Raw genomic sequence first — 25,122 nt, 5'->3', positions numbered from 1 at the left:
GGGACGGGAGTCCCAGAGGGCTGCTCACCCACCGCACACACTCGCTCGGCCGGGGCGCGAGAAGCCCGGGCCTGGCCCAGAGAGCGGTGCCTGGGACCTGCAAGGGGGTTGCAGGTGAGAACCGAGAGTCACGGGTGCAGAGTGGGTGCGTGGACATGCTCGGTGTGACCCCTGGTGGAAGAAGCCCCCTCCCGCTCTTCAGCCTCTGTCTGGATCGTGCACCAACTCGGTGTCACCCCCCAGGCTTGCTCTCACCCCCATTACACAGACGGCAGAGTTGAGGCTGGGGAAGGCAGAGGCCCTGAGCGATGCCCTCTTACCGGCCCTGGAACCACCTTCCACAGGATTCCCCGATCCGGATGCAGGGGCTGAGTAGGCTCGGTATTTCCCTCTGCCAGAGAAACTCAGGCCCACAAAGGGGTCTCCCTTCTGCGGAGGTCTACTCGGGCAGAGTAGAACCAGAACCAAACGCCTCAGCTTCCTAGTCCCCAAGGTTCTCCTGCTCCCTTGAGAATCTGCGATTTAGGAGAAAAGTAAAACTCACCTATCTCAAATCAAGGAGATGGCAGTACAGATCTTGTTCTTTTTATAAAATATTTTAAAAACTAATTTGAATTGCACAAGGAATACATTCGACTTGAGCACTTATCCCATTGTAAATAAGACTGAAGCCCTACTAACCACTCTTCCGACAATTCAGGACCTCTACTGTTGATTAATTTGAGAGGAACCTCCCAGATCTTTTAAAAAGATTTTTTATTTTAGACTGGTTTTATATTTACAGAAAAGTTGTACAAAGAGTTCCCAAATACCCCTCACAGTTTCTGCTATTGTTAACCTCTTACATTATCATGGTACAGTCATAAAACTAAAAAAACCAACACTGGTCTGTTACGATTAACCAGACTCCAGACTTTATTTGAATTTCCTCAGTTTTTCCGTTAACGTCTTCTTTCTGAGCTAGGATCTCATCCGGGGTACTGCCTTTGGTTGTCATATCTCCTCAGCCTCCCAGCTGTTTTAAAAATTATCCTTATACGCATAGACATTAGCTCGTAGATAACACAGGGCGGTGGAAGTGTGGTGTGTGTGTGTTTAAATCAGAGTGTCTGAAAATTCCAGAAGTTTTCTGGAAACCTTTTATTTTTAAACAATGTGTTAGTTGAATTTCCACACAGTGAGTTCACGATATTTTTCTTCAACCTCTGGACACCTTTCCAGGTGAAACTTAACACCATACATTCAATCATTTGCCTGGAAAAATGAAAACGAAAAAGGCTACAGATAAGTTTCCTTATAGAGAAATAAATTATTTTTCCTAAGTTGTCAGGCTTTTTGGAAACTCTGTACAGAGTTGTTTTCAGACTGTACCTTTGCTGTTTTCACTCCAGATTTTCGTTTTGACATCCGTCCATGTTGCTATGTGGAGATCTAATTCATTCTTTCGATTTTTTGTGTAGTATTCCATAGTATGAATAGGTGCAGGTTTCTTTTTTCCCTTCTATTCCTGTCCCTGTTGAGGGACTCAAGTTGTTTCCAGTGTTTTTGCTATTTCAGGCAATGTGCTGGGCTCATCCTGTGGGGCCTCCTAGTCTGTGCTTTTCTCTGGGGCAGATGAGGGCAGCCACAGAATACATGGATTCTGGGAGGCTGGGTACCTGGGTGCTTAGCATATGGAAACTCCCAGCCTCCAGGAATAAGAACAAGTTGAGTAACTGCTCTCTGCCTCAGTTTCCCAATCTTTATGCTGTTTTTCTTTTTGGCCACACCATACGGCATGCAGGATCTTAGTTCCCCAACCAGGGATCAAACCTGCGCCCCCTGCAGTGGAAGCGCAGTCTTAACCACTGGACCGCCAGAGAAGTCCAGTTTCCCAGTCTTTAAAATGGGAATGATGATGGAATTGCCTGGCAGTCTAGTGTTTAGGATTCCGTGCTTCCACTGCAGGGGGCACAGGTTCGATCCCTGGTCAGGGAACTAAGATCCCACAGGCCGCACGGCACTGCCAAAAAAAACCCAACAAAACAAAACAAAACAGGGAATGATGACGATAATAGTAGGTGAGAGTGGAATTGCTGGATTAGAAGGAATGCCAAACATTATTTTAGCTAATTCTTGCTATCAATCCAGAGAGCTAATTTGTCTTTGAGGGTGAGTTGTTGATTTGTATACCTGTGGACAGCTTAGCAGTTTCACCAGGTGGGGTACTGGGGAGAAGTGTGGGTATGGGAGTCACTGACAGTTGTGCGGGTGGTAGTGTGGACCCTGGGGAGGCAGAGTTGCGTGGACCCTTGGGAGACCCCACAGGGGCCGGAATTTAGGCCCCCGATCTCATTTTCTCCTAACTTGGAGATGGGGGCACTCTTGTTACCCCCATTTTACAGAGGAGGAAGGGAAGGCAGCGATCAGCCGTGTGGGCAGCAGCTGGGGATGAGAGGGTCACGCCCTGCATCCCTGCCTCAGAACAGTGAGAGTGTCCGTGAGGAAGGCTAGAGACCGCAGACCCCAAAATAGAGCCTCCTTCGCCCCCGCTGGCCTCTGGCTGAGTCACCCTGGAACGTGACCTGGGCCTCGGTTGGATTCAGGGCCCGGGGGCTGAAGGAACCTCTGGCACATCAGGAATCAGACGCCTGGGCTCCCAGCTTCCTGCCTTTGTCCACAGCTCCTTGGAACTTTTCAGGGGAAAGATGAGTGCTGCCAGAAATAACGCCAGGCTCGCTGGGGAGCTCCGGTGGCAGGCAGAGTGAAAGGCAGGGAAGGAAGCCCCACCCGCACCCCAAAGATGTCTTAGGGGAAGGTCTCAGGCCCTGCGCTTGGGAAGGTCGCTGGAACCTCTCTGTGTCTCAGTTTCCTCACCTGCAAAGTGGCTGTGCAGATGTCCACTTGGGGTGACTTGGGGCCAGGGTAGCATCAGGAGTGTGGGCTCTGCAGCCAGGCCTGCCTGGGTTAGAAACCCAGACCCTCCACGGTGGGCCCTCGGGCAAGTGGCTCAGCCCCTTCTGCGCCTCAGTTTCATCTGCTGTAAGATGGGCTTGATAGAAATACAATGCTTCCTTCCTCAAAGGATAACACAATCAGGGCTCATCAAGTATCAGCCATTATTCCCAAGCAAGGAAACCTTTGCACCTGGCATATAGCCGTTGCTCAAGAAATGGCACCCGGGAGTCGTATTGGTCCTGCTTCTCAGACCCACCCCAGCTGCTCCCTGGTTGCCAGGTGCCAAGCACTGTTCTATAGCCCCCTTCATCTTCATCACAGCCCAGTGTAGTCTGTAGTGTCGTCACTCCTCTTTTACAGGTGAGGAAACAGGCGTGGGGAAGCAAAGTCACACGGCCGGCAAGGAGCACTGCTGGGATTTGAAGCCAGGAAGTGTGGTGCTAAAGTCAGGCTCATGACAACCATCCTGCCCTCCTGCCTCTTGTGCAGAAATCGCCGCTGCCGTGTCCTGTCTCTGGGCTCAGACGTGGACTGGAAGAGGGCAGGTGCACGCTGGGCTCCTCCAGCCCTGTGCTGTGCCAGCCTTTAAACGGAGCCTTCAGGAGAAGCTGGCTCACAGAGAGGCGAGGGGAAAGGAAGGGTCCTGGCACGTCCCCAGCACCCCCTTGGAATCCCCGAGCTGCCCCTTTGCGAGTCTCCTCAATGATGGGCTCAGAGGCAGGGTGGGCGTGGGGCGAGAGGAGGAGGTGGGCGGGGGGAGGCATTTCCTAATGCCCTCAACCCTCGCCTCTGGTTCTGCTTCCATATTTCCCAAACTCTGGCCCTCAAATCTAGCCAGTCTCTCTGTCCACCACCTGTTCCCCGCTTTGGGTTATGTTGGGGGACAGTCAGACTGAGGAGGCAGGAGGCCATGGTGGAAGAACGTAGACAGGGGAAGAAGGATGAAGGGAAGGTGGTCCCCCCTGGACTTCTGGGGATGGCACAAAAACCCCCAACCTGGAAGTGGACGAGTCGGATGCTGGGCCTGGCTCCTGGAGGATCACAGCCTCCACTCCCACCGTAATTGCTTTAGTCTCCTGACACATCTCCCTCCCGCCTCTCGCTCTTGCAACCTTTATTTATTTTTTTGGCCGCACTGCGCAGCCTGCGGCATCTTGGTTCCCCGACCAAGGATTGAACCTGTGCCTCCTGCAGTGGAAGCGTGGAGTCCTAACCACTGGACCGCCAAGGAATTCCCTCTTGCAACCTTTTAAAAGCACAATCACATCACTTCCTAAATCCTACTTCCTAAATCACGTCACTTCCTAAATCACATCACTTCCTAAATCCTACCCTCCAGAGGGTTCCCACCACACTTGTAATAAAAGCCAGACTCTGTCCTCGGCCACTGGCCTTCTTGGTCCCCAGGTCATTTCCAGTCTTTCACCCCCACATCCTCCACTCCCGCCACAGCGGCTCCTGCTGTCTTGAGAACATCACCAAGTGCACTCTTGCCCCAGGGCCTTTGCACTTGCTGTTCCCTCTGCCTGTAAGGTTCTTCTCCCTGCTCTTCCTTCCAGTCTCTGCTCACATGGCACCTCCTTGGAAAGGCCCTCCCTGACCACCTTCTCTAAACTAGCACCTCCCCACTATCTCGTATCACCCTTCTTTCTTTTTTCTTTAATGAGATGTATTTCTCATACTATAAAACTCACCCTTTTAAAATATACAATTCAGTGGTTTTTAGTATAGCCACAGGGCTGTGCACCCATCACCACTGTCTAAATCTGGAATATGTTCATCACTCCAAAAAGAAACCTGGTACCCGTGAGCGGTCACTCTCCATTCCACCCTCCCCTCAGACTCTGGAAACCACGAATCTACTTCCTGTCCCCATTGATTTGCCTTCTCTGGACATTCATAGAAATAGAATCATACTCTATATGGCCTTTTGTGTCTGGCTTCTTTTACTCAGCATGATGGTCTTGAGGTGCTTCCAATTTGTAGCGTGAATCAGTACTTCACTCCTTTTCATGACTGAATAATGTTCCACCATATGAATACACCACATTGTGTTTATACATTCATCTGTCGGTGGACATTTGGGTTGGTTCCACTTTGGGGCTATTATGATTAATGATGCCACGAACAATAGTGTATAAGTTTATGTATGAACTTATGTTTTCAATTCTTTGGGATATATTGCTGGGTCATATAGTCACTCTTTTAATCTTTCAAGAAACTGTGAGACTAGTTTCCAGAGCAGCTGCACCATTATACGTTCCCACCAGAAATACATGAGGATTCCCATTTCTCCACAGTCTTCCCAGCACTTATTTCCTTTTTTTTTTTTTTTTAAACATTATGGCCATCTTAGTGGATTTGAAATGGTACTGCTTGTCGTTTTGATTTTCATTTCCCCAATGACTAATGATGTTGAGAATCTTTTCATGTGCTTACTGGCCATTTGTATATCTTCCTTGGAGAGCTGTCCATTCAGATTCTTTTGTGCATTGTTAAATTGGGTTATTTGTCTTTTCATTGTCACGTTTTATCTCCTTTATTTTCTTCATCACACTTCTCGCTCTCTGAAATGATATTGCTTCTTTGTTTTCGTCTGTCTCCGCTTATTAGTATGTAAGCCCTGTGAGGTCAGGGCTCTCCACCTCATCTTCCCTGTTCACTCCTGTATCTCCAGCACCCAGGACGATGCCTGCTTCATAGTTAATATTTGGTGAAGGTGTGAATGGAGCCCCTCCCTCAGAGGGTGGTTGGGGAGGATGAGATGAGACATTCATATATCGAATGCTTGGCCAAGGGCAGGGCCCAGTGCAAGTGCAATGTCAGTTTGAGTATATTAGTTATCTCTTGCTGTGTAACAAATTACCATATAGTTGGGAGCTTAAAACAACACCCATTTATTAGCTCACACTTCAGTAGATCAGAAGTCCAGTACAGTGTGTCTGTGTTCTCTGTCCAGAGTCTTACAAGGCAGAAATTAAGGTGTTGGCCAGGCTGCCTTCCTATCAGGAACCTCCAGGGAAGAATCTGGCTGAATTCAGCTCCTTGCGGTTGTGGGACTGAGGTCCCCATTTCCTTGCTTGCTGTCAGCCAAGGTCCACTCATAGCCCCTAGAGGCCCCATGCATTCCTTGCCATGTGGCCCCTTCCATCTTCAAAGCCAGCAGCAAAGAATCTCCCTTACGCCAAATCTCAGTCTCTTTTGCCAGGAAGATCCCTGCCCCTTGTAAGCCCTGTCCTCCCCTGATTAGGTCAGGTCCACTAAGAAGAATCATCCTTTCTCAAAGTCAACTGTACCAGCTCCCTCACTCAGTTGTAGGTCATTGTAGTCATATTAGAATTCCATCCACCATAGTGAGGTGTAGATATGTTATTATATCCTCAGAGGAGTCCCTCTGCTCTCACAGATGAGATTTTGACCTTGAATATCACACACAACCTTCCTACCCCCTGGCTGAGCTACCTGTACCCCTGGGGCATCCCCACAGGCCACGGGCATGGCGTCTGGCCTCCTGAGAGACCTCAGATTCTGAGCTGGAGAGGGGCAGTCAGGGGTCAGCGACAGGGCAGTTCTTCTACCACTTCCTGCTATCCAGCTATGCTCTCCAGCCTTACCCTTTCCCGGTGGGCATGAGAGGAAGTGTGAGATGACCAGGACCCTGGTCCATGCTGGCTCATACAGAGAACTCTGTATCCTAATACCACTGGGTTCTGGAAGGTTCTCCTACCTGCAGAGAGGTGACCACCTTAACTGGACCCCCCAGTATGTACGAACATCAACTGGTACCCCAGCTTCTGCTCTCAGCCCCCTGTGGTCTATTCCCTACTCAGCAGCCAAAAGCCACTTGTAAAAACCAAAGCCAAATCCTGTGCCTCCTCTGCTTCGAACTCCGATGGCTCCCCCCTCACTCAGAGCAAAAGCTGAAGTCCTCAGAGCTGCCTGCAAGGCCCTGCATGGTCTGGCCCTGTTACTGCTCCGGCCTCACCTTCTACTGTACGCGCCTTGTTCCCACATCCAGCCACCCTGGCCTCCTCACTGTTCTTTGCACACACCAGGCATGATCCAGCTTAGGGGCCTCTGCACTTGTTCCCTCCACTTGGAAGCTCTTCTTTTAGATACCCATGTGGCTCCCTCCCTCACGGCCTTCAGGTCTTTGGTCAAATGTCTCCTCAGGGAAGCCTTCCTCTCCACTGAAAATCTCACGCCACGCCCCACACTCTATCCTCTTCCCTGCTTTATCAAATGGTGATAAGTGCTGTGGCTTCTGCAGGCGACCTGGCGAGCCCCCACTGGACCTGGGCAGTATCCCCTGGTTGGGCTATGCTTTGGAGTTTGGAAAAGATGCCGCCAGCTTCCTCACTAGGATGAAGGAGAAGCATGGTGATATCTTTACTGTAAGTGCCTCTTTTGCCTCTTGGGAGGGAAGGGGATGAGCAGCTGGGCCTATTAAACCTGGTGTTTACTGATTTCTTCAATACCCATCCATACACTAACCATCCAGTGGTCCAGCCAACTTTCTATATGCCTATCCAACTGTACATCCAACGTTTATCTAACATTCATCCCTTCATTATCCCTCTAGCATCTTCCCAACATGCAGCTATGCAGTCATTTAATATTATCCAATACTTGGTGTGTTCATCTAACCGACCTCTATCCATTCATTCAACTTCCATCTGTCCCACATCTACCCATCCATCTAACATCTGTCCTTCTGCCTATCTGCCCAATATCTAAGCAGCCTTCTTCCGTCTTAATATCCATCCAATATTCATTCATATATTCCATTTCCATCAACCTCCATCTATCCACTCATTCGTCCATCTTTCTAAATATCTATCCAAAATCTGTCTCTCCATCCACTTGTCCATCATCTGTTCCTCTACCTGTCTACCCAATTTATCCAGCATTCTTCCACTCATGGACGTAGCATCCATCCAACTTTCAACCATGTATTCAGTTTCCACCAACTTCCATTCTTCTGCTTATCTGCCCATGTTTCCATCCATCTGCCACCACCACCCAGCATTTGATTATCTATCCTTTCAATATCCAATGTCTGTCCACTCTATATACATCTATTTATATCTCTCTCCATCCACCACTTCAACATCCAAACAACCGTCACTCATCCACCCACCTTCCACGTCTCCTTCTAACTTGGAGGTTAGAAGTGAATCCAACATTCACCCTTCAATCTGTTTACCCAGTATCCACTTAGCATCCTGCCATCCATGTACCCAACATTCATTCATACATTTAGTTTGCAAGCACCCTCTAGCTGCCCATCCATCCATCTTTCCATCCAACATACATTCAATGATCTATCCTTCCATTTATCCACCCATCTAACCATCCATCCAACAGCATTTTTCTTGGATATTGGCTTGTATTTTATAAGAGAGTTTGATTACCATGACTCACAGACCACATTTTGAAAACAAGGCTAAGGCAGTGGGTAGTTGGAGTTGTGTGACCCCCTCCACACACATTTGAGGGAAAATGCCCTCACCCTTGTTGACTGCAGGATTATAGCTCTCCAGTGCTGTCTCCTTCCTGTCTTGAGCAGCATGTTACATACAGAGCTCAGCCTCCCAAAGAAGGTTTTGCTTTCACATCCACTAGCATTTATCCAACAACATCCATCCATCCTTCCTTCCTTTCTTCCATCCATTTATCCACTCATCCATCCATCCACCCACCCATACCTATAATATATCCATTTATCCACCGACATCCTCCCATCCATCCGTCTGTACATTCATCCATCCATCCCATCCATCCGTCCATCCACCTACGATGCACACACATCCATCTGCTGCTTCTGTGGGCAGACTCTCTCCTGGCTGCTGGAGATATGACATTAACCAAGATAGCCGTGGAAGATGCTTAAAAGTGAGGTGGTTAAGAGCATAACCTTTGGTTCAGAAAAAGTGCCGAATTCCTTTCCCAGCTCTGCCACTTCTCAGGTGTGTGGTCTTGGGCACGTTATACGCCTTATCACATTTCAGCTATAAATGGGTGAATGATGGTCCCTACCTCACAGGGTGGTTGTGAGAGGTAGATGAGGGGACATTGTCTGTTAAGTAGCTGGTGGGGCCACTGCCTGTCACGGGGTAAGTCGACCTCAGAGAACTGCTGTTGTTCATAGTCGTACTCCTCACTCCATCCCTGCCAACTTCCCAGGTGCTGGTGGGGGGCAGGTATGTCACTGTCCTCCTGGACCCACACTCCTATGACATGGTGGTGTGGGAGCCTCGCACCAGGCTGGACTTCCACGCCTACGCCGTCTTCCTCATGGAGAGGATTTTCGACGTGCAGCTTCCGCATTACAGCCCCAGTGATGAAAAGTCCAAGATGAAACCGTGAGTGGCTGCAGATGGTACCCATGGGTGGGCCAGGGTGGGCGATTGGCTTCTACCCTCGTAGTTCAAGTCCTGTGTGAGCTGAGCTTGTTTCCACAACAGGTGTCCAGTAAAGACATTTCGTTTTGTGAAAACAAACAAAAACAAAACAAGAAACAACCCTAGAGAATTGGGCTGAAGAAGAACTCTTTACTTCCCAAGAGGCAGCTCTGATTTTTAGTAGAAGGAGACCAGGGTTGGGGTCAGCTAGACCTAGATTCAAATCCCAGCTTTCCCACTGCCTAGCTTTGTGACTTTGGGCAAACCACACCCCCGCACCGAGCCTCTGTTTCCACATCTGTCAAATAAAGGGAGGTGGTGGGGTGATTAATGTTTTTGAGTCCATACTCTGTGCCAGGCATCATGCATGATCTCATGAGTCTTCACAGCAATGCTGGAGGGTAACTTACAGCCCCATTTTATAGATGAGGACACGGGGCTCAGAGAAGAGAAGTGACTTGCCCGAGGTCACACAGCTAGGAAGTGGTGCAGGTCCTGAAACATAAGTAATACTTACAAAAGGACCTGTGAGGGCATTTACCCTGTATTCGTTCATACACTGGTCGCCATCCTAGATGCAGGAGCACAGAATGACGCCAACCTCCCTCTGAAGACACCTGCCAAATGCCAGGTGTTTGATAGGCACGTGTTCATATCTGTGCAACAGCTTCAGAGGTAGGTATTTTTATCCATATTTTACAGATGAGGAAACAGAGGTTCAGAGAAGTGAAGTGACTTACCCAAGGTCTACTGCTAGTAAGCGTCAGAGCTGGGATTTGAACCCAGGTCTGCAGACTCCACAGCCCATTCTCCTCCCACCGAGATACTGAGGAAGTAAGACTCTGCATCCTCCCCTAAAGAGTGCACACGGTCTGATGGGCATCTTTAGCGATCTCTCTCCAGGAAGACTCACCTCCTGGAGTCAGGAAAAGCATCTAGAAAGCCGGGTTTTGCAGGACTGCTAAAGCTGAGGAAAGGCCAGCCTCATGAGGTGAACATGGATGAGAGACAATGCTCAGTCTGACCTTGGCTTTGTGGGACAACTGCTAGGAGTATTCCTGAGCCTGAGTGTCCTGGGTCCTGCTATTCTAGGGATTCCATTAGCAACAAGAGTCCACAGTTCACTGCATCCTACCCCCCTACCCAGGGAGGATCCCAGTTTCCTCCAGTGTCTACCCTCGAGAGTTTGTGGGCATTTCTCAAAAGCTGGCATGAGGTCTTCTGGGCATGGCTGCCACATCTATTGGGGGCTCCTGTCTCTGTCAAGGACTAGTGCTTGGAGTGGAGTCAAGGGAACAGCTGGAGCAGGGTTGATCACTGTGTCAGCTCCCATGTATTAAGCACTTACAATGTGCCAAGCGCTATGTTAAGCCCTTCACACACAGTATCTCACATGGGTCGTATCTATTGTTTTTCCAACAGTGAAACATCCCAAAGCTTTTATTACCTGGAAGTTCACGGAACCCCTCTGGAGGCTTTCCCGTCTTGAATTATCCAAGAACCCAGGGGCTTATTCAGTCTAAAGGAGTCCATCCTATGTCCAAACAGCAGATGGCGACAGAGAGCCAGAGCACCTGATGGGCACACTAGCACTGGTCTTGTTGCTGCCACAAGGTGTCGCTGTTGAACACCGGCTCTGCACCACCCCATGGACGCTTCGCTCGATGCAGTGGGGTCCTTTATGGTTTAGATCCTTGTGCAGTGTAGAGGGGCCTTAAACTTAGATAGAAGATCCCATCTTTCCTGGCTTCTAATCATACATTCAGTCATGGCTCAATATTGACTGTACTGTGGGGGCTCAGTACAGAGGGGCTTCTGGCTTCAGCCACATGCTCTCCCAGAACTGGTCCTCTCCTCAGACTCCTAGGTACTCAACGACAAGACCAGATCGCCAGCCAGATTGCCTTATTCCTCATGGAGCATTCACTTGGAGTCATGTTTATTAGCAATCCTTGGTCCAGGACACTTTATCCAAACAGGTCTCCCTAACTTTGGATCTCAAGGAGAAAGGGCTGGTTTCTTAGTTCTCTCTCTTCTGCAAGTCTGTGGGTTCCTTATCCAAGCTCATGTGCCCCGAGAGGGGATGGCTATTATGTTTAAAAATTCAGACTCTGGAGTTGGGCAGATCAGGGTTTCAGTCCCAGCTGTATCACTTACTGGCTGTGTGACCTTGGCAAATCACTTTCCTCTCTGTCCCTGAGTCTCTCCATCTGTAAAATGGGTATCATAATAGTAACTGTTATCCCTGGGGCTGTCAAAAGATGAAATGAGATCATTGTGCTTGGCAAAATTAATAATAACTATCGTCATTGTGGATGATGATAGAAATAATATTTTGTTTAAGCCAATCTTCCAAAAGCCCTCATTGCCACTGAGGCACTGGAGCCCTGGGACTCTGAGGTTTGGCCAAGGAGGTGCCTGTGTGCATATATATATATTTTTGGAAGCTACCCTCTCACACCTTGGTTCCTTGCCCCAGGACTCTCCTCCACAAAGAGCTCCAGGCGCTCACAGAAGCCATGTATACCAACCTCCACACTGTCCTGCTGGGTGACACCATGGAAGCAGGCAGTGGCTGGCATGAGATGGGACTCCTCGAATTCTCCTACAGCTTCCTGCTCAGGTGAGCCCAGCACTCTGGACCAGCCATTAATAGTGGCCAAGGGAACCAGGAGGACTTTGTGGTTGGGGAAGCAGTTCGGGATGCTCCAAAGCAAAGGCTGCAAGGCGACATTTTGTATCTGGGACTCTTGAGTGGTCGCCTGACTCAGCCTGTGAGCTGTAAAGGAGACACAGGCCAGAAAAGGGGCCTTGCTGGTCACCCAGATGCTTGGTGAGAGGGCCAGTGTGGCTGGAGCCTAATGAGCCAAGGAGGTTGGGCGGGGGGATGAGGTCAGAGAAACTGGCAGAAACCGTGTCTCACAGAGCCTCAAGGCCATGGAAGGCTTTGGAATTTATTCTAAGTGAGATGAGTGACATTGGGGGTTTAAGCAGGGGTATGACACCATTGGACTTAGAGTTGGTTTTTTTTTTTTTTAAAGGAATTCCTTTTTATTTATTTATTTATTTATGGCTGTGTTGGGTCTTCATTTCTGTGCACGGGCTTTCTCTAGTTGCGGCAAGCGGGGGCCACTCTTCATCGCAGTGCGCGGGCCTCTCACTATCGCGGCCTCTCTTGTTGCGGAGCACAGGCTCCAGACGCGCAGGCTCAGTAGTTGTGGCCCACGGGCCTAGTTGCTCCGCGGCATGTGGGATCTTCCCAGACCAGGGCTCGAACCCGTGTCCCCTGCATTGGCAGGGAGATTCTCAACCACTGCGCCACCAGGGAAGCCCAGACTTAGAGTTTTAAAAGCTCTCTTTGGCTGCCAGACAGAGACTAGACCATAGTTCGGGTGGGTGGCAATGAAAGGGAGGCAGGGGGACCTGTTAGGAGGCTGTTTTAGTTGCCCAGGTGAGACAGAATGGTGGCCTGGACCAGGCGATGGCAAGAATTTGGGTAGCTTTGGGGGATGGGGTCGGTGGGACCTGCTGGTGGATTTGACTGCGTGGTGGCAGGGATGGGGAGCATGGCCACAGGCAGTGAGGGAAGGAGAGCCAGTAGTTTTTGGTGGCATCCCTAATGACCAGCATCTCATACAAGCGAGACATTTCAACTGCTCCAAAAAATTACAGCAACACAGTTTGAAGATAAAGGACAGGCATTTGCTGACACATATGGGCACACAGGAATATTTATGACGTGTGTGTGTTCTTGTAGGCTCAGTGTGCGCTAATACATTTAATCCTCACAACAACTCTGTGAAGCGGGTACTTTACAAACCCCATTTGACAGATGAGATAACTAAGGCCTGGAGATTCTAAGTCATTTGCCCAGAGTCCCATGGTTGGGGTCCTGGCAGGGCTGGCTGCAGAGCCTACACTCTCAAGCACGACCCTTGGTGTGTCGCCTTTTTCTCATTTCACCCTGGAGTGGTGCAGATACCATCAAGGGCTGTGATTGGTCTGGGTGATGCAGGTCTGGTCTACCCTGTCATATGGTGTGGAGACTGAGGTCCAGAGAGGGGCCGCTAAAACCACCCAGCAAGTTCACAGCAGGGCACTCCCAGGTCTCCTAGCTCCTGCCATCCCGTATCCTTGTGCGGGCAAAGAAGTCAGAGAAGAAGCTGAGGCACTGGGGGAGGTGGGGGCCACGCGGTGGCAGCTGGGTCCGTTTAGGTTCATGGTAACAGCAGGCACAGTGCAGGAGGGCAGACGTAAATGGATCCCTGTGTCTTCAGGGCCTGAGCCCCGGGCTGCAGCTCCTGCCTCCTTGGGCCTTTTCATCGCCATCTGCAGCCCCTGAAATAGAAAGGCAGTGGGCAAGTTGGATGACAGTCACACGGGTACAGAGGTGTGTGTTCACGTAGCCCGAGACCGTGAGATTCCAACCTGTCCTGTGTGGGCCCCTGCCTCACTCAGTCACATCCAGAGTTCTAACTCTGATTCCACTGGTGTCATCTCACCAGCCTCCTTGCTGCCCCTGGAACAGGCCAGGCATGCTCCCAACTCACGGCCCTTGCAGTTTCTGTTCCCTTGCTCAAGAATGCTCTTCCCTATATGTCAGCATGGCTCCCGCCTCACTTCATTCAAGTCTCATCTCAAGGGTCACCTGCTCAGGGAGGTCTTTCCTGCCACCCCATTTAATATGATGGCCCCCTCATTACCCGGCCCATTCCAGCTTTTTCTTTATGGCTCCTAGCGCCACCTGTAGGTCATGTGTGTATTTATAGGCCGTGTAATTATTTATTGCCGGTCTTCAGCTGTGCCAGGTGTTATTTTGATGTGGAGGCGCCACAGGAAGGGCCTTCGTGTCCACAGCGTGAAACCTCGTGGTCTTCCTGGTTTTCTTGTCTTTTGGGGAGGGGTTATTTTTCATTGCCTATTTTTGGTAGATATTTTATCTAAGGAACTAGTTTTCTGCTTTAAGAAAAAAACCAGTGCAAGTAGGATGACAAATGGTGACAGGTGTTTAACTGCAGTGTCACAGAGACCGCAGGGCCTGGGGAGGACCGTCTGACCCTGCCAGCTTGTTTCCGTCTAAGAGGGGTGGCCGTGACTCCACTTCTGCCCAGGGCTGCCAGGCGGGACTGTAGGCTGCCAGTGGTCAGGCTTTCTCCTTTTTCAAAATGAGATGGAGGGGGAAATGCAGAGTTTGTATGAATTTCCCCAATTGTTTAAATATGCATTCGGTTGTTTTTAGGAAAACTCTATTAACCAAACAAAACACGTTTCTGGACTGAATCCAGATTGTGGGCTGCACCTTTACAACTTCTGCCATAAGGAGACTGAGGACATTCTTCTGAAGAAGAGGGATCCAGGGGCTTACACGTTTGGAGGAAAAGGAGGAGGGAATTCCTTCCGGGCTGATGCAGAGGCATCAGTAGGGCCGACGGGTTAGACTCTATAGGTAGCTCGTTTCAGCTGTTCTGAAGGAAGGATTCCTCCTTTTAGTCCAGTGGGATGGGCAGGTCTTGAACTTGCCATCTCTCGGGGCATGGAGGCCAAAACTGGATGAGGGGAAGGTGAGTGGGATGCAGGGAAAAGGTGGGACAGTAGCTTGGATAACTGAGCTCAGAATCATGGTGACCCCATATTTTCTTCCAATATCAGTGTTCTCAGGATTAAGTTCTCACTATCCATGCATCCATCCACCCATCCTCCCTCCCATCCTTCCATTCATCCATTGATAGAAAATTTATTGAAGACCTACTACGTGTCTACACTGTGTGAATGAGGGACAAAGTGGGGACCAGACAGGCCTTTCTCAGCCCCATCCTCCCTCATTCCTGCTTCTTTCCTCTCCTTCTCCGGAAAATCCCTGTCCTGGGAGACCCAGGAGGGCCTGAGGGGGCTGCATCAGGGCTTCACGGTGTCTCTCTCAGAAGTCCTGGCCCCTCTCACCACGTGGAAAAAGTGAAAACCTGTGGTTTTCCTCCCAGGACTGAGGCCAGTGGGGCTGGACTCCTGGAGCATTAAAAAGTGGCTGGTGGGGCTTCCCTGGTGGTGCAGTGGTTGAGAGTCCGCCTGCCGATGCAGGGGACGCGGGTTCGTGCCCCGGTCCGGGAAGATCCCACATGCCGCAGAGCGGCTGGGCCCGTGAGCCATGGCCGCTGAGCCTGCGCGTCCAGAGCCTGTGCTCCGCAACGGGAGAGGCCACAGCAGTGAGAGGCCCGCGTACCGCAAAAAAAAAAAAAAAAAAAAATTGGCTGGTGGTGAAAACATTTCCTGTGAGAGCATTCCTGCGGGCTGTGTGTGTGTGTGTGTGTGTGTGTGTGTGTGTTTTGAGTGTGTGTGTGCAGACTCCCAGGGTGCTCCGCGCCGGCCCCTCACTCTCCAGTCCAGCACCTGGGCCGGCAGTACCTGGCAGCGCCCTGACCTGGCTGTGGTTGCTCCCTTGGCCCTGGGCCTTTGCGGGGACCGTGCCCTCTGCCCGAACCCCTTTCCCCTGCTTATCCTGCAGGTCTCAGCTCAGACCTGCCTCCTCCAGGGAGCCCACCCTGACTCCATCTCCAGGGGCAGGAGCCTCCTTTCCTGATCGGTGCCCCCATCTTGCCCCACTGGCCACCCCTCACTCTGCTCTGCTCGCCAGCCTCCGGGTAGCGCCTCCACACTCTGCCTCCTTCCCGCCGCAGGAGGTTGGCTCTTCCCTGCGCCTCAGGCCCCTCCCTCTGCTCCTCCCACGCTGGCTCCTTCTCATCCTTCACCGAGAGCCCCTCCCCACCCCCTCCCTCTTTGTCCCGCCCTCTGAGCCCCAGCTGACCTATGACTCATCCACTCGTTTCTCTGTATGTCTGTCTCCCTCATTAGAGTGTTGGCTCCATGGGTGTGTGAGGGTTTTGTCTGTTTTCTTCTCTGCTGACGCTGTGGCCCAGAGAGGTCCCTGACACATGGTAGGAAAATCAGGTGCTCCTCAGGTGTACAAATGAAGAAAACGTGTAGGCAGCCCTGGGAGGGTTTGGCCGGGAGTATCCAAAGACAACCCCCTGACCAGCTGTTTGCCGCCCCCAGAGCCGGCTACCTGACTCTGTACGGTGTCGAGGCACCGCCACACACCCAGGAGAGCCAGGCCCAGGACCGCGTCCACTCAGCCGACGTCTTCCACACCTTCCGCCAGCTTGACCTGCTGCTCCCCAAACTGGCACGTGGCTCCCTGTCAGTGGGTAAGCGCCATGGGGGCCCTGGTGGGTGGTGGGGCTAATGGAGGGACCCAGAGAGGGAGGATCATAGACAACATAGGAGGAAAGATGTTCTAATGCCCTTAAAGGTAGTGAGATCCCCGTCACTGGGGTATGCAAGAGCAGAGTGGTGGGGAGGCAGGGCTTGGACTAGAGCTGGGGTTCCTGGTGGAAATTCTGATACAGCACATCTAGAGTGGGGCCTGGGGACCTTGAGTGTGTGTGTGTTTGTGTATGCTCCTTTTCTAGTTTTATGATTTAATTTGCTCTAGAATTTTTTACAAGTAGTTTATGCTGATTATAAGAAATTCAAGCCATATAGAATAACTTAAAGGGAACAATAAAAGAATTCTCCAACTTCTCCCCATCCCAGCCCACCACTCCTGCTCCCATCCACAGAGGTGACCATTATTACTAGCTTGGAGTATATCCTGCAGAATTCTCTCTAAACACACACACACACACACACACACACACACAGAGTTGTGTGTCATTTTTTTTCTATTTTTAAAGTTTTTAATTTCTCTTTTTTACTGAGGTATAATTTATGCACAGGAAAGCACACAGGTCCTAAATGCACAGCTTAGAGGTAAATCTAAACTTTGTATGCCCTTTCCCAGTCAGTATCCACCCCCCAGAGCTAGCCACTGTATGGATTTCTTTCACCTCAGCTTAGTTTTACCTGTTCTTACACTTCCTTTAAAACGAATCATACAACATGTGCTCTTTCATGTCTGATTTCTTTCACTCAGCTTCATGTGTGTAAGATTCATGCAGGTTGAATGTACCTATAGTTCTTTTTCATTGCTGTGAAGTATTTCATTAGTGTAATAACCACAATTTGTCATCCATTCCTGGTTGATGGACATCTTGGTGGGTTCTGGTTTCTGGTTGGGTTAGCTTGTTACGAACATTCTTGAGCATGTCTTTCTGAGCACACATGCCTTCGTTTCTCTTAGTTGTCAGCCCTGTGCTTTTATAACATCGACCTAGCACACTGGAGAGGCATTGTTCTGCTACTTAGCATTTTCACTGAATTCCACATCTAGAACTTTCCACATCGGTTGGTAAAAACCCACGTCATTCATTTCTGTGGACTCAGTATTGGTAAAGAGCTTCCTGCTGGATTCAGAGTGCCAGGGCCATAGGAACCACTGGACTGCATTCTTCCCTGGCCACTGTGTCTCAGACTTCCCCAGTGAGAAGAATCCTCTGGGGTCCTTGTTAATAAGACAAGTCACTCAGCCCCATCATGGTCCATTTGAATCTGAATCTCCAGTGAGGCTGGGACACTGCATGTATGACAGGTGCTGTAGGAAGGTTGAGAAATAACTGTGTGTCCTGGTCTCAGGTACTTGCAACAAGACCTGAATTCAGATCCCTACTGTGCTGCTTCCTTGCTGGTGATTTGGGGCAAGTTACTTAACTTCTTTTTTTTTTTTTAATTAATTAATTTAAAATTTTTTGGCTGCGTTGGGTCTTTGTTACTGCGCACAGGCTTTCTCTAGTTGCAGCAAGTGGGGGCTACTCTTCGCTGGGGTGCACGGGCTTCTCACTGCGGTGGCTTCTCTTGTTGCAGAGCACAGGCTCTAGGTGTACGGGCTTCAGTAATTGTGGCACGTGGGCTTAGTAGTTGTGGCTTGCGGGCTGCAGAGCGCAGGCTCAGTAGTTGTGGCACATGGGCTTAGTTGCTCCGTGGCATGTGGGATCTTCCCAGACCAGGGCTTGAACCCGTGTCCCCTGCATTGGCAGGCAGATTCTTAACTACTGTGCCACAGTTGTTAAGAATAGGGAAATTAAGAGTAGGGAAGTCCCTACTTAACTTCTTTTTGCCCTAGGTCTTTTCTCCGGAGGAGCAGTTGAAGGCAGTGGTCGAGACAGACTCTGGGCTCAGGTGGCTTGAGGTGGTTTACTGGCTCTTATGTAATCTCTGTGTGCCTCAGTGATCCCATCTGTAAAATGGGAAGAACAGTAGGATCTTCCTAGAAGGTGGCTGTTAGGAGTGGCTGAGGTAATAAAGAAAAAACACTACTTGTTGAGCATTTTCTTTGGTGCCAGATACCAGGTTAAACATTGTCTCATTCAGTGCTCACAACAGCTCATGACCCCATTTCATTTATTTATATATTTTTAACAATGAAACTTTAACACATTAGATTGTTTAAATTAAAAAAGAGGGCTTCCCTGGTGGTTAAGAGTCCGCCTGCCGATGCAGGGGACACAGGTTCATGCCCTGGTCTGGGAAGATCCCACATGCCGCGGAGCAGGTGGGCCTGTGAGCCATGGCCGCTGAGCCTGCACGTCTGGAGCCTGTGCTCCACAACGGGAGAGGCCACAACAGTGAGAGGCCTGTGTACTGCAAAAAAAAAAAAAAGAAACATATTCTTGTGGTAGATGTAGACAGTAAAAAGTAATAATACTCAGTCTTCCAAGCTCAGCTTCCTATGGAAACCAACGTTAACATGCTGATGTATCCCTTCACAGTGTTTTGTAGGGATACTCTATTTTGAAAATGGAGACAAATATATGTATCTAAAGTGTCACTGTGTATTTATAGAAAGGGATTATATCTATTAACTGCAACTTATTTTTTTAACCTAACGATATACAGTCTCCCTTGTCAATACAAACATCTAGAGGCATTAACCAATGCACTTAGATAAGAGAAATCAATTACCAATATAAGAATGAGTAAAGAAGAAATAAAAGTATCCCTATTTGCAGATAATCTGATGCTATACCCAGAAAACCCCAGAAAATCTATGATAAAACTAACTCAAGCAAAAATGAATATAGCGAAGTAGAGGTCAATGTTTAGGCCGCCGTCCCCCTCCAAAGGATATTTATAATTGTTTCCTTTTTCATGTGTGTTACTGTTATAGTATTTCCTTGTACTTGTATCTCTTCTACCATCTGGTGATTTTATTTCTCTCTAACAGTTTCCTGGAAGTGGGTTTGCTGGGTCAAAGGGCATGCACATTAAAATTTATTTTATTTATTTATTTTTTTTGCGGTACGCGGGCCTCTCACTGTTGTGGCCTCTCCCGTTGCGGAGCACAGGCTCCAGACGCGCAGGCTCAGCGGCCATGGCTCACGGGCCCAGCCACTCCGTGGCATGTGGGATCCTCCCGGACCGGGGCACGAACCCCTGTCCCCTGCATCGGCAGGCAGACTCTCAACCACTGCGCCACCAGGGAAGCCCTAAAATTTTTATTAGCTGTTGCCACATCATTTCCAAAACCATAGAGCAATTCATATGCCTACCCAAAGGAAAGGAGTCTGCTCATTCCCCACCAGATTTTTTCAGTCTTTCCATTTGTTTGCCAATCTAATGGACAGAGGTGGGTAACTTGTTTTAATTTGCATTTCCCCACCACCTTGTCAACGTGCAATTATAGGTGTTTAAATCCTTGCCAATCTGATGGGCAAAAAAGGGCATCTGGCTTTATGGGCATTTCCCTGACTACTGTATGAGACATCTTTTAGTGTTACCAGCCATTTGCTTTTCCTCTTTGTGAGTTGCCTGTTCATGACTCTTAATATCTTTTTAGAGACAACTCCTTATCTTATTGAATCCTGCCATCAGTGCTGGAAAGTTGGTATTATTAAATTCATTTTGCAGGTAAAGAAACTGAGGCTCAGAAAGGTGAAGTCACTTGTCATAGACACACAGCTGGTAGATGGCAGAGCCAGCAAAATGGAAACTTGGTCTGTCTGCTTGCAAAAGCTAGTGCATAAAGCACTGACACGTGCCGGCATGGATTGCTTCTCCAGGAAAGAGTAGTTTCTCTGCTGCCGTTTCCTCCATACAGATGCTGCAGGGGAGTCTGTGTAGATGCAGAGGGGAACTCTCCTTGTTTTTCTGGGAGCAGCTCTGGGCTGGGTATGGGAAGGCTGCACTTCCCAGTTTGGGCAGCAGGTGGCGATGTTGGGGAAGGTTTCTCAGCTAGGGACTGGAGGCTGAGGTGCAGAACGGCCCTCAGACCTGGTTGTGGGCATGTGAGGCTATGCAGCTTCTTTCGAAGAGTGATTTGGTAGAAACTATCAACATATAAAGTACACATTCCTTTGATCCTGTACTTCCACTTCTTGGAATTATCCCACAGAAATGCTTGCATGTGTCTACGGATCCACAGATATTCATTAGCATGTCACTTGTTTTAGCAAATCCTAAAAACAACCTAAATGTCCCCCGTAGTAGCTGATGAAATAAATTATGCTTTCACACAAAGGAAAGATATGCAACTGTAGAAAGTAATGGGATATACTGCTATAGGCTGAAATCTACTGTTACGAAAAAGGTGCAGAACAGAGGGTATGGGGGTGTGTGTGTGTTTGTGTTTAAATGTGGGAACATTTATAGATTTTTGCCTCTGGGAAAGCTGAGATGGGATGGAGAGAATCTCACACCCATTTGAACTCTTAGAGTTTCTTTCCTTCTTTCTCTTTTATTATTATTGTTGTTGTTGTTTACCATTTACATGCATTATTCCTCCTCTGCTTTTAGAAATGTAAACATTTTAAAAGAAAATTGACCCTTTTGGAGACCCTTAGACCACTGAGTCTGGTGCTTCTCATACAGGAGGGAGTTGGGGGGCAGTAGGGAGTTAGAGCCCCAAGCTAAGCATACTGCTTCTTTCTGGAATAATCATTTCACTGGATTATTATTATTTATTTAAATATTGTTTGGGGGAAAAAAAGCATTCTTATATTAAAGAATCACAGGGTCTAATGCAAAAATCAAATGCATTTTAAAGGTAAAACACAAGGCTTTTAAAAAAAAAAACATGTCTCTGCTGGGGGCCTCTCTGAACTGTACCCTCAGGTCTCCAGTGGTCAGAGGTGTTTCCATGCCTAGTCCTCTTGCTTTACAAATGGAGAGACTGAGGCCCAGAGATGGACAGGGCCTCAGCCAAGCCCACACAGCATGGGAGGTCTGACATCAAACCTGTTTCTCCTGCCTCTGACCAAGTTACCTGTCACATGAGCCGGCCAGTTCTGATTCACAGCGTTGAGTCATTACACTGGGGCTGATGAATAATACCTTATAAAAATGGCAGGATGGGCTTCCCTGGTGGCACGGTGGTTGAGAGTCCACCTGCTGATGCAGGGGACACGGGTTCGTGCCCCGGTCCGGGAAGATCCCACATGCCGCGGAGCGGCTGGGCCCGTGAGCCATGGCCGCTGAGCCTGCGCATCCGGAGCCCATGCTCCACAGTGGGAGAGGCCACAACAGTGAGAGGCCTGCGTACTGCAAAAAAAAAAAAAAAATGGCAGGAATGTAGCAAGTACAACTTACCAAACCCCTGCCAGTACAGAGTGCGTTCTGTGTGTGATCTTTTTGAGTCCTCCTAATGATCCTGTGAGCCAGGTTGCCTCCATTTTACAGATGGGGAACTGAGACTCAGAGATACAAAGTGATTTGCCCAAGATCATCCTTCTAGGAAGGGGCTGAGCTGGGATTTCAACCTGGGTCTCTATGGCTGCAAACTGGGTGTTCGTTACCTCACAATTTATTATTATTTCTTACTTATAGAAATAATACATGAATATATTCTCCTTGGACTAATAATTTACTAGCATTCATTAAGCTTTGTTTAATAATATAGCTAATGTTTATTAGGCCTGTGCTAGGCATCCCTCTTTGGACTTTATATGTTAATGCATTCAATCCCTGCATAACCCTATGTGATGAGTACTCTTACCTCAATTTATAGGTAAGAAAACTGAGGTGTTCAGAGGTGAGGTGCCTTGTTCAAGGTCAGGCACTCTGCTCCAGAGTTTGGGCTGTTAACTTGGCTCCCTGGCCTCTTGTGGAAAAAACAATCAAATATTACAGAAAAGGCAAATTCTCTTTTGACCACACTCCCTCTACATCTATCACCAAGGTAACCATTGTTATCAGTTTGGTGTTATCCTGCTAGAACAGTGCTATCCTGTAGAAACAGAATGCCAGTCATATATGTAATTTTAAATTTTCTAGTAGACGCATTAAAAAAAAAGGAAGAGGTGAAATCAATTTTATAAAATATAAATCAATTTTTTAAAATATAAAAAATATTATGTTTTTTCTTTAACCCAGTATATCTAAGATATTAGCATTTCAGCATGTAATTAGTATAAAAATTCTTGCGATATTTTACATTTTGTTTCTCATGCAAGACTTGAAATCTGGGGTGTACTTTTTACTCATAGCATGTCTCAGTTCCAGGCGGCCACATTTCATGTACTCAGTAAGCACATGTGGCTTGTGGCTTCCTTCCTGGACAGAGCAGTTCTAGACCCTCCTCCACGTGGTAAAATACAGTACGAGCCCCAATTATACTCTGATCTAAATACACAGCAAACCCTGATTTTCCCAGTGGGAAAGTTTTTTTGTTTTGTCGTGCTTTGTTTTTTTGGTCAACCTAAACATGGAAATAATTAGGACTGGAAATGAAATAACGTCTCCTTATTTATTTATTTATTTCGGTACGCGGGCCTCTCACTGTTGTGGCCTCTCCCGTTGTGGAGCGCAGGCTCCGGATGCGCAGGCCCAGCGGCCATGGCTCAGGGGCCCAGCCGCATGTGGGATCTTCCCGGACCAGGGCACGAACCCGTGTCCCCTGCATCGGCAGGCGGACTCCCAACCACTGCGCCACCAGGGGAGCCCCGATGTCTCCTTATTGATTTTGTTGAGCCTCCCTCGTTAAGCTCACATGTTATAGAAACTAACCGTTTAGAAATGTTGCTTTCTTCCCATGCTCACATTTCAGGAATTGGCTTTTTCAGACTCCACCTTTGACACCTGCGTCTTCCCCATCAGCGGGACCCCAGGTGGAGTCACCAAACTCAGTTTTTCAGAACCCCTCTTCTTCACTCCCGATCATCTGTTTGAAATACAGAATGAGCTTTTTGAATCTGTAAGTCTATGAATCTGTGATCTTTCGCTGGAAATGTTTTGCAGGGATGGGGGTGGTGCCAGATTTTGAATATGTTTCACGTGGTTCAAACATTGAAAATATAAAATAGTAACAGTGAAAAGTCTCCCCTCCCTTCTTGTCATCCCTTCTTCCACCCAATTCCCACTCTCCACAATTGGCTGCTTTTATTAGTTTCTCGTGGATCCTTCCAGAGTTCCTTTACGCAGATACAAGCAAATGTGCTATATTCTTGTTTTTCTCTTTTGCCCACAAGTGCATAGTAAACACACTGATGTAGACACTTTGCCTTTTTCTAACAAGGTAGAGTAGCAATAGCTAACTCTTGTGTAAGATTTCGTGTATCCTGCACTGTTCTAAGAGCTCTCCAAATGTTAAGCAGATTTGATCAAATTACTGCTATATTTTTTTTTACTTGTGTTTTTGCCAATCCAATTTTTTATTATACACCACCATCTTTGGCTCATTTGCCAAATGACGTTCACATATCTTCCTGTTTTCTTAGTGGTGGTAAAATATATATAACATAAAATTTACCATTTAAACCATTTTAAGTATAAAATTCAATAAATAACCTTCACAATGTTGTGTAGCCGTACCATTATGTATTTCCAGAAGTTTTTCATCATACCAGAAGATCTGTATCCATTAAATAATAACGCCCCATCTCTCCCTCCCTCCACCCCTATTAACCTGTATCCTACTCTCTGTCTCTATGAATCTGCCTGTTCTGAGTACCTCGTATAAGTGGAATCATGCAATATTTCTCTTTTTGTGTCTGCCTTATTTCACTTAGGATAACGTTCTCAGGATTCATCCCTGCTGTAGCGTGCATCAGAATGCCCTTCTTTTTAAGACCGGATAATATTCCATTGTATGGTTATGCCACCTCTCATCTACCTATTCATCTGTTGATGGACACGGGTTATTTCAACCTTTTGACTATTGTGAATAATGCTGCTATGAACATGGGTGTATACAAGTATCTGTATGATGTGCAAATATTTTCTCCCATTCTGTCGGTTGTCTTTGCATACTGCATTGCTTTTGAAAGTCATCCTTAAAAGCCGTATTTACAGTGACATTCAAGACCTGCACTTGTGCTGTCAGACCTTAAAAAATGCCAGTCATTTCTAAATCTGCGTTAAATTTCCCCTCCTTTTTTAAAAATTTTAATTTAATTTTATTTTGATTCTTCTCTCTCTTTTTTTAATTAATTAATTTATTTATTTGTTTTTGGCTGCATTGGGTCTTCGTTGCTGCGCGTGGGCTTTCTCTAGTTGCGGCGAGCAGGGGCTACTCTTCGTTGCGGTGCGCGGGCTTCTCATTGCGGTGGCTCCCCTTGTTGCGGAGCACAGGCTCTAGGCACGTGGGCTCAGTAGTTGTGGCTCACGGGCTCTAGAGCGCAGGCTCAGTGGCCATGGCTCACGGGCTTAGTTGCTCCGCGGCATGTGGGATCTTCCCAGACCAGCACTCGAACCCGTGTCCCTTGCATTGGCAGGCGGATTCTTAACCACTGCGCCACCAGGGAAGCCCTTTACCTCCTTTTGTTATCAATCTCATCAGATCGGTCCTGTAAGTAAGCATCTAGAACCAGCATCAACTGAGGTGGCTTCAGCACCTCCTGCACCCTGCACCCTGCACCCA

General features: G+C 48.3%; 1 protein-coding gene across 3 annotated transcripts in view; it reads left to right on the top strand.

Annotated features, from left to right (window-relative positions):
- The window catches only part of PTGIS (prostaglandin I2 synthase), a 43,463-nt gene that overhangs the window by 915 nt on the left and 17,426 nt on the right, over positions 1–25,122 (top strand). The window contains exons 2-6 of one of the 3 annotated variants that reach the window (XM_073793092.1): positions 3,298–3,482; positions 7,208–7,331; positions 9,124–9,302; positions 11,821–11,964; positions 16,389–16,540. In XM_073793092.1, the coding sequence (XP_073649193.1) occupies positions 7,302–7,331; positions 9,124–9,302; positions 11,821–11,964; positions 16,389–16,540 (505 nt within the window). In that variant the 5' untranslated portion in view covers positions 3,298–3,482; positions 7,208–7,301. Of the gene's footprint in view, positions 1–3,297; positions 3,561–7,207; positions 7,332–9,123; positions 9,303–11,820; positions 11,965–16,388; positions 16,541–25,122 lie in introns of all 3 variants that reach the window. The other 2 variants (XM_073793091.1, XM_033840960.2) reach the window with 2 other exon arrangements.

This window comes from Tursiops truncatus, chromosome 15 (genome assembly GCF_011762595.2).
Source record: "Tursiops truncatus isolate mTurTru1 chromosome 15, mTurTru1.mat.Y, whole genome shotgun sequence".
Taxonomy (NCBI): domain Eukaryota; kingdom Metazoa; phylum Chordata; class Mammalia; order Artiodactyla; family Delphinidae; genus Tursiops; species Tursiops truncatus.
This window is presented reverse-complemented; position numbering and strand designations above follow the sequence as displayed.